We start from the raw sequence: 13,517 nt of genomic DNA on the forward strand, positions 1-13,517 counted from the left end.
GTCTCTAAAAGCCTTAAGCCGCCACTGTCCGTTGCCAACCCCTAAAAACTTAGATTGCCAAAAGTTCATTTTGATATTTACTGCGATTACTGTGATTATTATGTATTTATGTCCAAATTACAACACTAACGTTGCAATTTAGTTGGTCAATTTGTTAAAAATTTATTTTAAAATATCAAATTGTGTTTTTGACCATCTAGTTTTATCTTTCATGTATTTAAACAGACAAACCCGATACAAACTTTGATATCGATACGGAAAGTCATGAAGATACATGTAAGTAGATACACTTATTATAACAAGTTAAAGCCCATACTCTAACAGCAATAATGTAACAAATTGAACAAAAGCTTGATAAAATAGATATAACTAATATAAGCAAACATACCAAAAAACATAAAAACACATGAAAAAGCATTATAACTTTAAGCCAAATATAGTCATATATATTCCTAGTGAATCTTTACTTATACATAATAACATTATCACAACCAAGAGAAAGTCAAGATAATACAGATACAACCAAACATACAACAGATAGTGAATCAGTGATTCAAGTTTATTGGCATTATCATAATCTTTTTGTTAATTTGTTTTTTAAGAAGCCAAGACTTGAATCTTCATGCCAGAACCACAGTGACCAGGGATAGTGCAAATGAAGTTATTGAGACCCTTGACAAGGGTAATTCTGTCTTTTCCACTTGTGAACACTTTTGCATTTCTTGGGCTAGTGCTACACCCATCATAACCTGCCTTGTTCACCGCCACCACATTGTGTAATCCTTTCATGTAGTTAAACACTGATCACATGATAATAAAAGAAACAAAAATTAGTAGCTACACAAAAAAAATAGTGTCTATTTACTTTTATCATGCCTACTTTAGATCCATATAATCATATTGTCGTTTAATTACATTTTGTAACATGTACCCATAAAATAAAATAAGATAAAAAAAAAAAAAAACGTTAGATTTAAAAGTAACAAAAAGAGGTTTCAAACATGTGTTTATCAAGAAATTTGAACTCGCAACCGCCTCATAATTACTACGGACACCTAAAGTACCACTAGGCTATAGGACCTTTGGTACGTTGATCGCTTGATTATAATATCAGTCAAAATGAGTCGGGTTGGGTCAAGTTTATCCATAATTGCTTCTTATCAAGTTATATAATAAAACATGAATGATAAAATATGCTTCATACCATTTAGAATAACAAAACTAATAATTTTATAGTACTCTGATACGATTTAAAAAAGCATTTAAATAATCCTCATGTGTGGCCAAATTTTTTACCTTTGAAGGTTTCAGTTATGAAACATCAATAAATAGATTAATATTTTAACAACTTGAAACTAGTTTTGAGTAGGAAAATACTCTTAATAATAAAAGTAGAGGTTTTCCTAGAAATGAGTATACAATTTAGGCTCAAAATTATCGTTAAAAAAAAGAAAAGAAATTGAAGTCGTTAGATAATTCGTAAACCATTTAGTTAAAATGGTACGTTTTGCACGATGATCTAGTAAAAATATACTGTACGATGGCACAAACTTAGAGGATGAAATCACGGGGAGGAAAAAAAAGTTACCACGACCAAAAGTAAAAAGTTGGAATTAAACCACTATGATTTATGACCACAAACTTGAAGAGATTAAAATATATATATATTTACCAAGAACATCGCCAGCCTTAAACTTCTTGCCTTTTGGCCAGCCAGTGAGACCGAAGGTCCAGCCACTTTTGCCACCGACTACATAAGTAGCCGCCTGAGCTACCTCGAACTGAAAGGCTACCGCTAGCAGGCACAACACGACCGCTGCCGTTACTGCACTGCCTCTTCCCCGATTAGCCATTTGGTACAGTGAAAGAATATAGAGTGATCGATACAAGAGTGAGTTAGTTTGGTAGATATATATTTTTTGTATGACTACTCTTGTTTGTGAAAGTTATGTGTGGATATACAACCTATTTATAGCAAAAGAATGTTTTAACTTTTAACTATTTTCATTTTTCAAAGATTCAAATTATTTTGAATATTTGAGAAAAAGACAGCATTTACTATTTTTAGAAGTTCTTACAATACCATTTTTTTTTTTTTGTCTTTGACCATTTTTGAAATACACCTTTTTAGTCAATTTTTTTTTTTTGGGATCAATTTTAAAACTAGAATGGACATTGAATCTGCCACACTATATATTATCGGTCCGACTAAATTGGAAACATAAAGAAGTATACATTTAGCATAGTGTTACCTAAAGAAATTTAGCTTAAGGACAACCTAAATTTAAGAGTTTAATCAAAACAACAACAAAAAAAAAATTCAGAAAAAAGTTAGCCCAACCTGATTTAGACCCGGTCAGGTACGTTCACGGTTCATCCAAGTTCACTCCAAGCCTAGAAATTGCCTTCATTAAACTGGTAAAAGGAAAAATCCTAGACAAACCAGTTTAGAAAAATTGATATGTAATTCAAAGTTTAAAATGGATGTTTTCATTTCATGTTAATAAATTTGGAAGAACAAGTAAGTAAGCACTTAATGCCGTTTTTTTTACGAGTATTGAGTCATAATACTTTGCCGGTATATGTAGAGGTAGACAGTCTTATCCCTATCACGATGGTGAATGTTTATAGTTCCGTAGCCTAACACTTTATTAGAATATCATTATGACCGTTTATGGGTCATTTCCCTAACCAATACAAAAATCTCTTGCAATTTATGAATATATCATAGCTAACACTTACCATAATCATGACTAGGGGGCGTTTGGTAGGAGTGAATCAAAGAGAATGGAAATGTAATAGAAAATGAATATAGTGGGAAAGAGAATGAGTGTTTAGAAAGAGAATGGATTCCGTCGTTTGGTACAAACAGAGAATGAATATACAAAAAATACAAAATTTTGAATAATAATTAAATTTAATATATATAACATCACTAAACAAAAAAAATAAAATTTTTTTTCCATTCCCATCAATTCTCTACATTTTATAGAGAATTGAGGGAATGGAATCGATTTCCACTTCTTGATTCTCTTTCTCGATTCTCCATTGCAACCAAACATGAGATGTCTTTCTCATTCCTTTTCCACCATCTCCATTTCATTGTACCAAACACCCCAAGTCTAGAGTGCCACAAATATTTACATTAATTCTAACAATGTAATAGTTAAATTTGCTTAAAAAAGTTATGTTTGTGTTAAATACAAACAAAAAATATTTTTATTTTACGACTTTATTCTTTCAACCGAATCATGTGACATAAAATGTTCAAAATGCATGATGAATTAGGTTCCGTCAACAAAAATCATATGACTTTTGGTAGGTAGCATAGCTAGATCTTGATGTTTGAAGTCTATGCCAATGTCAGAGGATACCATAATTAATGTTATTCTTTACATTTGTAACATCCGTTAAGATAAATTATATAGTTATACATACAATGGCATGGAATTGATATAACTATCACAAATTATGATAGAAATATTGCAATTATGCGATATAAACTTATATTGTGTGTTATAAAAATGATCTATTATGGTAAATTTATTAAATTGTGTGATAGGGTTCTCTAATGCCTAATGGTATATATGTATGTATGAAATGAGACTATTACGCCTTAAGGTATTATATGGGATTTTGCGCGCGGTTTGATGGTTGTGGTGCAACGGGAGTTAACAATCCATCTCGATCTCGATTTCGCTTTTTTTTTTTTTTTTTTTTTTGTTACATCTAGATTGTTTAATAAATTTTGGTTTTTTTTTGGCCTTTATGGCTTGTTAGTTCTTTGCATATCATGTAAAATGTTTTTTTCTGCCGAAGACCTTTTTTATTTTAATGGAATTCTTCAGAAAATCATTTTTCATCACTACCCCATAACACTACACCAAATTGGCGGTGGTTAAATAATAATACTATTTATCTAAATTTTCAAGTTACATAATTGACCAAACAGAGTAAACAATCATAAGTGAAATAGTAATGGTAATAATAGTGGACTTGGTCAAGGAATGTGGCCTCAAGTGGTTTAATCTTTTTGTAACCGGAGTAAATGGGTTTGGCACACCACCTCATTAGAAATTAGATACACAAGTTTGTAAAAATAGAAAAGGACTATAAGTCTATAAAGCACAACTCAGTTATACAATCAAAAAGCCGCATTTGTAGCATGCTTAAAAACATAATATTGTTCATGACTTGAAAACAACATATAAGAGAACGGTGGCAAAGGAAAAGATAATAATAATACCTTATTACATGAAGGTTGTCATTAATACCTTATTACATGCATAAAAATGAGTACTTTATACATAAAAATCACCTCCTAAATTTTCACATTATAAAGTACAAATTTAATTTAATGCACCGAAATAACTAATATTGACAACTTTAATGCTATGTTCTTGAGTTTTGGTAGGAGATGAAAAGAAAGGAATCCAAATGATCTTAAAATAATTTGTGTTCTTGAGTTTTTTTTAAGGATGGAAGATAAATGAAAAGATAGGAAGTGGAGTGATTTGAAAGGATTTGAAAGGATTCAATATCTTCTAATTTAATCTCATCACTTCTTTTCTTTTCTTTTAATAAGGAACTCAAGAACATAACATAAGGATTGTCATTAACAAAACTCTAATAATAAGGAAAATAATAATAATAATAATAATAATAATAATAATAATCGCACGCTAAGGAGTTATATTATGGAACTAGATTGATCCCATTGTTCGTGTCAAGAATGATTTCAGGCTGACTAGTACAAAGCCTAACTAGTATCAATCTAACGGTCGCTATAAAGCCTATTAGTGATAGAAGGATAGCCTGTTACATAAGGCCTCTCTTTATGGCCATTACTTCTTCTCTACTTCTTACCCACTTCTTTCATTATTCATCAGTTTTCTCTCTCCAAGAACACCCCCTCCTTATAATACTCACTTCTTCCCCACTTCTTCCACTATTCATTTATTATTTTATTACTCCTTTTTCATTTTTCACAAAATTAATAAACCACATTTTATTAATAAAACAAACACAATACATTTAATATAAAAATAAACATTAAAATTAAAAAACAACATACGAAAGTAAATAAATTATGAAATACGACATTATTAGGAAATTAAAAACTAGACATCAACGTTGACGACCGTGTTCCGGGAGGTTCCAAACATCTTCAATCAGAGCATTGCGGAGTTTATGGTGAGCCCTTCTATCACGCAGCTCCCTGTACATACGAAGCTGCGTCGAACACCTTTCAGTCCACGTACGGGTTGGGAGTCTAGTATTAGCTATCAACCTAGTATTAGCTATCAACTCCTCTTCAAACTCTGTTATTGCGCGCCCATTATCTTCAACGATCATGTTGTGGAGAATCACACAACATAACATGATCCTTTTTATCTTGTTCGTACTGTATGGCCGCGCATATTGTTCAATAATCTGCCAACGACCTTGAAGAACCCCAAATCCTCGCTCGACATCCTTTCTTGCAGCTTCTTGGTATCTTTTGAACTTGGTGGTTTTTGGCTCTAGAGGGCACTTGAATGACTTAACAAGAGTAGCTCATTCTTGATAAATACCATCCGCTAGGTAGTACCCCTTTTGAAACTGCTCCCCATTAACCGAAAACTCTACTTTAGGAGCCCTGTCTTCAAGCAAATTGTCGAACAAATCCGACTCGTTGAGGACGTTGATGTCGTTGTTTGAACCAGCATGGCCAAAATAGGCATGCCAGATCCACAAATCATATGAAGCAACCGCTTCAAGCATGATTGTTGGATGTCCCTTGTCACCTTGGGTGTACTGCCCTTGCCACGCCACTGAACAGTTCCTCCAACCCCAATGCGTGCAATATATGCTACCAAGCATACCTGGAAACCCATGAACCTCAGCATGTTTAGCCGTCAATCGCTCGATATCTGCTTCTGTTGGCTTTCTCAAATACTCATCACGATAGAGTTGTATAACACACTTGCAGAAAGCGTTTAAACACTTGTAGCCCGTATCTTGAGTCATTTGCAAATACTCATCTAAAGCATCAGCCTTAAAGCTATACGCTAACTGGCGTATGGCAGAAGTACATTTCTGGAAAATGTTGAAACCGGGACGACCACTTGCATCTGTCGGGGTTTTGTGGAAGAATTGAAAGTGTTTCGGTAGCGGTTCAATGCTATCAAAGGAGTTTATGTCTCGCACTATGCGCAGAAACATATCCTTTCGCATTCGGAACCGTCTACGAAACATGTCAGGTGGGTAGGTTGGTTCTGGCGCAAAGTAATGATCGTATAAAAGCTTGGCGGCAGTCACGTGATCTCGCCTGATCACCCTTTTAGTCAACTTGGGTCTTGAAGAACTTTCTGCTTCTTGGCTTTGGTTTTCTTTTTCGTCAAAGATAACGTTAAGACACGCACCTATGGCTTGGGGATCGAAAACAACATTCATTTGCGTAACAGCATTATTGATTACTTCGTAATCGCTTGATCCGCAATCGTCACTAGAGGATGATGATGATGATGATGATGAACCAGACATTTTTAGTAGTATTGTGTGATTGAAATGCTTTGAAAGTGTGTAAGAATGTGTATGTTTAAATTGTTGTGTTTTGAAATGGTAGTGTAAATAGGATATAAATAGGAGGTTGAAAAAAAAAATTAAATAAACATCACACTAGTCGTTACATTCAAATTTTTGAATATATAAATGTTTTTTTTTATTTGGCAACGGCTCCAAGGAATCGGGACCCACAAGAACACCAAGCCGCATGTCTACATATGGGAAAAACGTCTGGGACGCAGGGACGGACGCGCCGGTGCTTATAGCGTCCGTCGGCCGCCACGCGTCCGACGCCGGGGGACGGCCCTATAAGCACCGGCCTAAGAACATGTTCAATTTTTATTTTAACCAACTTGAAATTAAACCCCTAAAATCTGCATATATTAGGCCTCCATTTCAATGATGTTAAGGACCACACAAGATCAAGTCATTTCATTCTTTAAAACACAACGCGACCACGTGATCAGTCGCAACATTGATCACCGGAGCCAAGAGTTGCCAAGGATTTCATCCACGTACACTAACATTTGGCTAAAACCGTTGCTTTGATACGTACAATGAACCAATGATACCATACGCCAAAATAGTTTCCAGCCCAACTCGTACAAAGCCTATAATATAATTCCAATTTGTGTCACCCTAAAAACTAATTGTAAATAGCCTTAAAGTTTGCAATATTGGCCATAGTTCTTTCAACTTTTGATGCCAATAATTGGGTTTATGCTCACTAGTTTGATATATTGGATATTTAATCAATAAGTGAATATATGCCCGAACCTAAATTGAAAAGGTATCCACAATTATTTTCCGAGAATGAATTAAGACATTATACTAATTACTTTAAACAAAGATTTTGATAAATGATTTATTTTTATCATAAAACTTAGATGTAAGCTTTTAATATGAAAAATACATTTTTTTTATTTACCCTAATGACACCCATCTTTTTTACATGCTTTTTTGTGTTACATTCTCTAGTATACACTAGCATCGGACTCGTGTAATGGTGGTGGCGACGGTGTGGTGGTAGGGGCGATTGTTGGTGGTGGAGGCGGTGTCTAATGGTGTAAATTATTGATGTAAATATAATTGATGTAAAGAGTTAATAAAGATATTTAGAAGATAAAAAATTGATAATGTAATTTAATCATTAATGTTAAGAGAATAATGTAAGGAAATATTTTTCAAAGGTGAAAATATGAAACAAATTTCAATATTACCAAAATAAAAAGTTACTTTTTATATAATATAGTATAGATAATGTTGAATCAAGTACATAATTAGCATGTTTATTTTGGATGACTTACTTATTTTTTTCTATTATTTAACTACATATCTTGGGATAACGGAAACGTTTACGAGTCAGATCGTGTATACAGAGACATATTCGACTCTCCCTAATTAGTCTGTTAGCATCGATATATGAACGTGTGTGAAAAGATTTGAAGACGTTGAAATATACTTTTTTCTGAGTCAAACAATATACGGAGTACTCTGCTAAAAGATCACCAAATCAATTCATTCGACCCATTTACCGCCTAAAATATTGATAACAAAACTTTGGCAGTTCGGCATCACTAAATTTGGATATGGAAAAAGTTTTTTAAAAGGAACATCGATCAACCACCAACACCAACCCATTATGATTTATTAAGAAGCCTCTTTAATTCTTCTGCATCATTTGACTTTTATCTTACTATCATTATTATTTCTGCCAAATGTTTCTTTCTAAAAATATTAAGAAATATCCCCATTTCATACAGGTTTCAACATGTAGAAAGTTACGGAGTGTAACATTTTCTTTTGCTATGATTGTATCTTATATTTATTTAAAATAACAATTTAATACTACTTATTTGGTGTCTTATGTAAGGGGCAAGGGCGACTAAAAATATATCTAACTTTCTCATTCTTTTTTCTTAACCTTTATGCGAATCCCTAAGAAGCTATATTCATCTTGACTTTGTGACCAATCTATCGCGCATAGAAGACTTAGACTAGTAGGAGCAAGGCGTGCGTCCCCCTAAAAGTGCTCGAGAACGCCGAGAAACGTCTCGAGGACGCCGTGTACACCGCTCCACCAGGCGTTCCTGGCCAAAAATTTGGATACCCCGTCCGCAGAAGAACGCGAGCTACGTGCCTATGGAACAGAGCCAATGACTCTTTTTACCACACTCCAACGGCTCCTTTTGACCCGAATTTTTTTTTCTTTTCTACCTCTACTTTCTCTATATATATACACACTATATCTTCTCTATATTTATAAAACACACATACAACATACAACATATATACTAAAATTCACATAACCATATTATCATCTCCACCACTATAATGTCGTCTTCATCATCGTCGACCTCTTTTGATTCGTTCGGTTCCGAGGATTACGATGATGTCGTTGAAAGTGCCGTTGTTGGCGCCATTACTTTGGCCATGAGGGTCGCGCAAGAGGAGGATGAAGAGGAAGAGGAAGAAGAAGAGAGGTCGCGTTTTACTAGAAGGGTGGTTCTTGTATGTCGTTGCGCAGAGGCACAAGAAAACTGTTGGAATATGATCACGTAAAATGAACGTATGTCCGAAAAGTATTTAAGCCTACGGGGTCACACCTCAACGTGAATGTTAATATAAATTAATTAATATATTTAATGTAATTTATTGATTAATTTGATCACGAAAATCTAACGGGGGTTCGTTAAAAGAGTTAAAAGTTAACGGTACTTAATTAACGGACTTAACGGAGAAGAGTTGGAATTAGGAAACAATTAGGAAACTCCTCTAGATTGTTCTTGAGGGGGTCGGTCGACTAGGGTGTCAAAAACCCTCCAAGACTTGGTCATTAAGTTTCCTAAACCTATAAATACAAACCTATGCTTTTGGTTTTTCACACAATTAAATCCATAGGGTTTTCTCCTCTCTTTTCTCTCCCTCTCTCTCGACCGAAACCAAGAACCCCAGGGGTTTTTGGTTTTTGGTTTTCATAGCTAGAAAAAGGGTTTTCGGGTTAGCTAGGTTTTCGGGTTTAAGCAAAGGGTTGTTCGTGATCAAGTACTAGCATACAAACGTTCCACCGTTGAGTGTGCAATCGTAGAGAGGTTAAGTTAAACCTTATTTTGTCTTCAATCTCTCCATATTAAGGTACAAATTCTATTCCTTGGTTAATTATTTAAACTACATAGATCTTGTCTTCCGTTGTGTGCTTTGTGAATTGTTGTGATAATTAGTTATAAAACCCAACAGTGGTATCACGAGCCTACTATGTAGGTTTTTTGATTACCAAAAGATCAAAACTTGAAGGGGGGTTAGGGTTCTTGATCTCAAAATTTCGAATTTATATATATATATATATAGTTAAATTGGTTTTGTAATTTAATTACATTATTTAATATGTAAAAGGTTTTATTTAATATATATATGGTTCGAAAATTTTTCCAGAAAATAAAAAAAAAAAAAGTTTTTTTTAGGGTTCCTAATCTAAGTTTTGATTTAATTACATATTTATGTGATAAATCGTATGTAATTATATGTTGTACCTTTACTTTTAATTGTTAAAAAGAAGTAAAAATCATGAATTTTTCATGCAAATTATTCATGATTCTTACTTATATATATTGATATGAAATCTTGATCATTAGGGTTAATTATGCTAGATAATTGTAAAACTAATTGTGTGACAATGTGAATTTTTCGTATAAATTTTCTGTTTTGCGATAGTTTACTAAAAAATTCATATCTTTTAATCCATAACGAGTTAGAAGCTGTGCTTTGAACTGTAGATTCTCAACACATAGGGCTAAAACTTTGTAGTTCTGGTCGAAATCTGAATCGGACCAGAAACAGGTCTAAAAAGGTCGTGAAGCTACTGGAAATTCCAAAAAGCTAACTATGTGATTATATGATAATTGTTTGTGTTGTACATGTTTAAGGCTTACGCAATCAAGGCAACTTGATGTATGTGGTCCTCTTCTATGAAGGGGGGGCCGGATTAGACATTAATAAACCATAGTGACATGTTTAGGTGGCCTACCATAATTCGTTGCATGCTTAAATAGTTATAGTTTATAATTTTGCATAATTATTGAGATAAATTGTGATGTAAAATTGTTTTGAGAAAAGATAAACATGACTAAGCAATATCGAAATAAGAGATTTTTTAATAAAATTGGAGTCCTACAACCTTGAGATAGACCGGCTCACCCATTTGAACAAACTCTAAGAGAGGTATAAGCCGGAGTGCGCTAGCCTTCTAAAAGGGCGGGTTTTTAAATCGCGTTTATCGCATACCTTTGCCCTTGCGCTTCTTTGTGCGTTCAAATGGAGCTACCGAGCTCTCTCGTGTTATATATTATTAGTTAACATTTTATAAATATGTTATATATTATTAGTTTACATTTTATATATATGTTATATATTATTAGTTTACGTTTTATATATATGTAATATATTATTAGTTCACATTTTATATATATGTTATATATTATCAGTTTACGTTTTATATATATGTAATATATTATTAGTTTAATTTTATATATATGTCATATATTATTAGTTTACGTTTTATATATATGTAATACTAGGATTTTTTTACCCGCACGATGTGCGGATACTTTAAAAAGATGCTCAATAAAGTGAGATTTGAGTTAAACTTACTTAAAAAAACATTTATTGAAACACTTAATATGTGAACAAATGAGTTAATGGAATGAATCAATAATGATCGTAAAAAAAACATATGGACGAACAATCTATTTAGTTTCACTTAATTAGATTAGCAATAACGTATTCATTATCCAATCATTAAACTAATTGTTATATACACTTGTTTTGAACTAACTCTTCGTCTACCATCATAATATTTTTCTCATCATCACAATGAAAAATTGTATTGTTAAAAAACAAAAGAAAAAAGATATTATATTAACCATTATCACAAAATTCAAAAAAAGATAAAAGAATTAAACCAAAAACTGTACATAATTTCCATGGTGATATGAACGAAAGAATTAACATAACTCTTTCAGAAAGTTATGATATTATACAAATCTCTTAACTCATATAAGATGCATATAATTTAGTGGTGATAAAAAAGCTTATAAACTTTAAATACTGCCACTAATGATTAATGCGATGAGAGTTCCAACTAACCAACGGCCTGAGCAAACTTTTATATAATCACCATAAAAAAAACGAAAGGAACCTCATATAAATGTTGAATAAAAAAGATAATGAAATATCATTAGGTATAGACGTGATTTTTTAAACTAAAGAGAAGTTATCATTTTATCTAATGAAAAGATCTTAGATTCTTACAATATATATATTTATTTATTTTAACATATATAGGTTCATTTGTTTTCTAAATATATAGGTTATTTAAAGAAAAATATGGAGTTGACACATAGGATAAAATCTTATGTGGTAATTTTTCAAATTAGTTTTAGATTGCAAGAAGGTTTAAAATGTTTGGTTAACTATTGTTTTATAAGAGTTATATATATATAGATAGATAGATATATATAGGAGTACACGACATGGTTAGTATGTGTTTAATGTAATTAAACTTTGATTTTTTTAATTGTAAGGCCATTAATTTGTTAGAAGATATATTTAAAAAGTGTTAGTCAAAATTTAATATTGTTTTTGCTACAAAGTAATTATATTGTACGAACATGAAGGTTTTAAATTTCAAGTCGATATCAAAACATTGGATATCCTTACTAAAAGTCGTAATGCTGTGCGACTATAAGTTTTAATGTCATGATACTGATCATATAAATATATTAATGCTTTAAAATCATTAGGATTACTATTGTTTTAATATTTATATAGATATTATTAGTTAACATTTTATATATATGTAATATATTATTAGTTTACATTTTATATATATGTTATATATTATTAGTTTACGTTTTATATATATGTAATATATTATTAGTTTACGTTTTATATATATGTTATATATTCTTAGTTTCCGTTTTATATATATGTAATATATTGTTAGTTAACATTATATATATGTAATATATTATTAGTTAACATTTTATATATATGTTATATATTATTAGGTGTAGTTCGATTGTATGGTCGTACATACCTACGTAGATCAACATGGACTGATCTTCAGCGTATATATGATGTGCATGAAAGAGTTCATGGTTTTTCCGGTATGATTGGTAGTATCGACTGTATGCATTGACCATGGGAGATGTGTCCCACGGCGTGGAGAGGCACCCACACACGAGGTGACATAGGTAGACATTCGTTGATTCTTCAAGCGGTTGCATCGTATAATCTATGAATTTGGAATGCTTTCTTTGGGCCACAAGGGTCTTATAATGACATCAACGTATTCGAGTCATCTCCTGTGCTTGAAGATCTTATATCCGGTTTGGCTCCCTCAGGTATATGTTTATTTAGTAATATGTTTATTTACTAATAAGTTTAATTTATATAGTTATTTACTAATAACTCTAATTTGTAGCTTCCTTTTATGCAAATGGTAACTTCTACGAGAGAGGGTACTACCTAGGCGACGGGATATACCACGAGTATGCTACATTCGTCAAGACTTTTACCGATCCAATTGACAAAAAGAGAAAGTTTTTAAGAAAAAGCAAGAGGCGGCACGTAAGGGTATAGAAAGGGCTTTTGGTGTGTTGAAAAAAAGATGGAAGGTCCTTAATCACCCGGCCCAGTATTGGGACAAGACACTCATGCAAGACGTGATTTATGCTTGTATCATCTTACATAACATGATATTGGAGAACGAGGACAAGGCCATATGTCAAGACTACAATCCGGATGAACCTTCTTTAGTACCGGGCTATTGGGAACAAATGACTCCACTCGAACAACGAATTCAAAACCGACATGCTATTAAAAGCCGAGAAACACACAATATGCTTACGGCGGACTTAGTTGATCATCTTTGGTCGACCCAACCACATGACTTTGATCCTGATAACGAGGAC

At 32.6% G+C, this 13,517-nt stretch overlaps 2 protein-coding genes across 2 annotated transcripts; both read right to left on the reverse strand.

The window, feature by feature from the left end:
- Window positions 1-424: 424 nt before the first annotated feature.
- On the reverse strand, window positions 425-1,923 carry LOC122594176 (basic blue protein-like). The gene is made up of 2 exons (XM_043766643.1): window positions 1,673-1,923; window positions 425-800 (listed from the first exon to the last, which is right to left on the reverse strand). The coding sequence occupies exons 1-2, from the start codon at window positions 1,851-1,853 to the stop codon at window positions 598-600; spliced, it is 384 nt and encodes a 127-aa protein (XP_043622578.1). The 5' UTR covers window positions 1,854-1,923; the 3' UTR covers window positions 425-597.
- A 3,204-nt stretch (window positions 1,924-5,127) lies between these two features.
- LOC122591802 (protein ALP1-like) lies at window positions 5,128-6,525 on the reverse strand. Its single transcript, XM_043764037.1, has 2 exons — window positions 5,574-6,525; window positions 5,128-5,522 (listed from the first exon to the last, which is right to left on the reverse strand). Exons 1-2 carry the CDS (start codon window positions 6,523-6,525, stop codon window positions 5,128-5,130), a joined length of 1,347 nt encoding a protein of 448 aa, XP_043619972.1.
- Window positions 6,526-13,517: the final 6,992 nt, after the last annotated feature.

Source organism: Erigeron canadensis, chromosome 3 (genome assembly GCF_010389155.1).
Source record: "Erigeron canadensis isolate Cc75 chromosome 3, C_canadensis_v1, whole genome shotgun sequence".
NCBI classification, from domain to species: Eukaryota; Viridiplantae; Streptophyta; class Magnoliopsida; order Asterales; family Asteraceae; genus Erigeron; species Erigeron canadensis.

Bases quoted from the DNA above. Each gene is read 5' to 3' on its own strand.
- LOC122594176 (XM_043766643.1), bottom strand. From the start codon at position 1,853: ATGGCTAATCGGGGAAGAGGCAGTGCAGTAACGGCAGCGGTCGTGTTG. The intron at 801-1,672 runs GTAAATATATAT...TCATGTGATCAG, and splicing joins TAAGGCTGGCGATGTTCTTG to TGTTTAACTACATGAAAGGA.
- LOC122591802 (XM_043764037.1), bottom strand. From the start codon at position 6,525: ATGTCTGGTTCATCATCATCATCATCATCATCCTCTAGTGACGATTGC. The intron at 5,523-5,573 runs GTATTTATCAAG...AGTGCCCTCTAG, and splicing joins GGGGTACTACCTAGCGGATG to AGCCAAAAACCACCAAGTTC.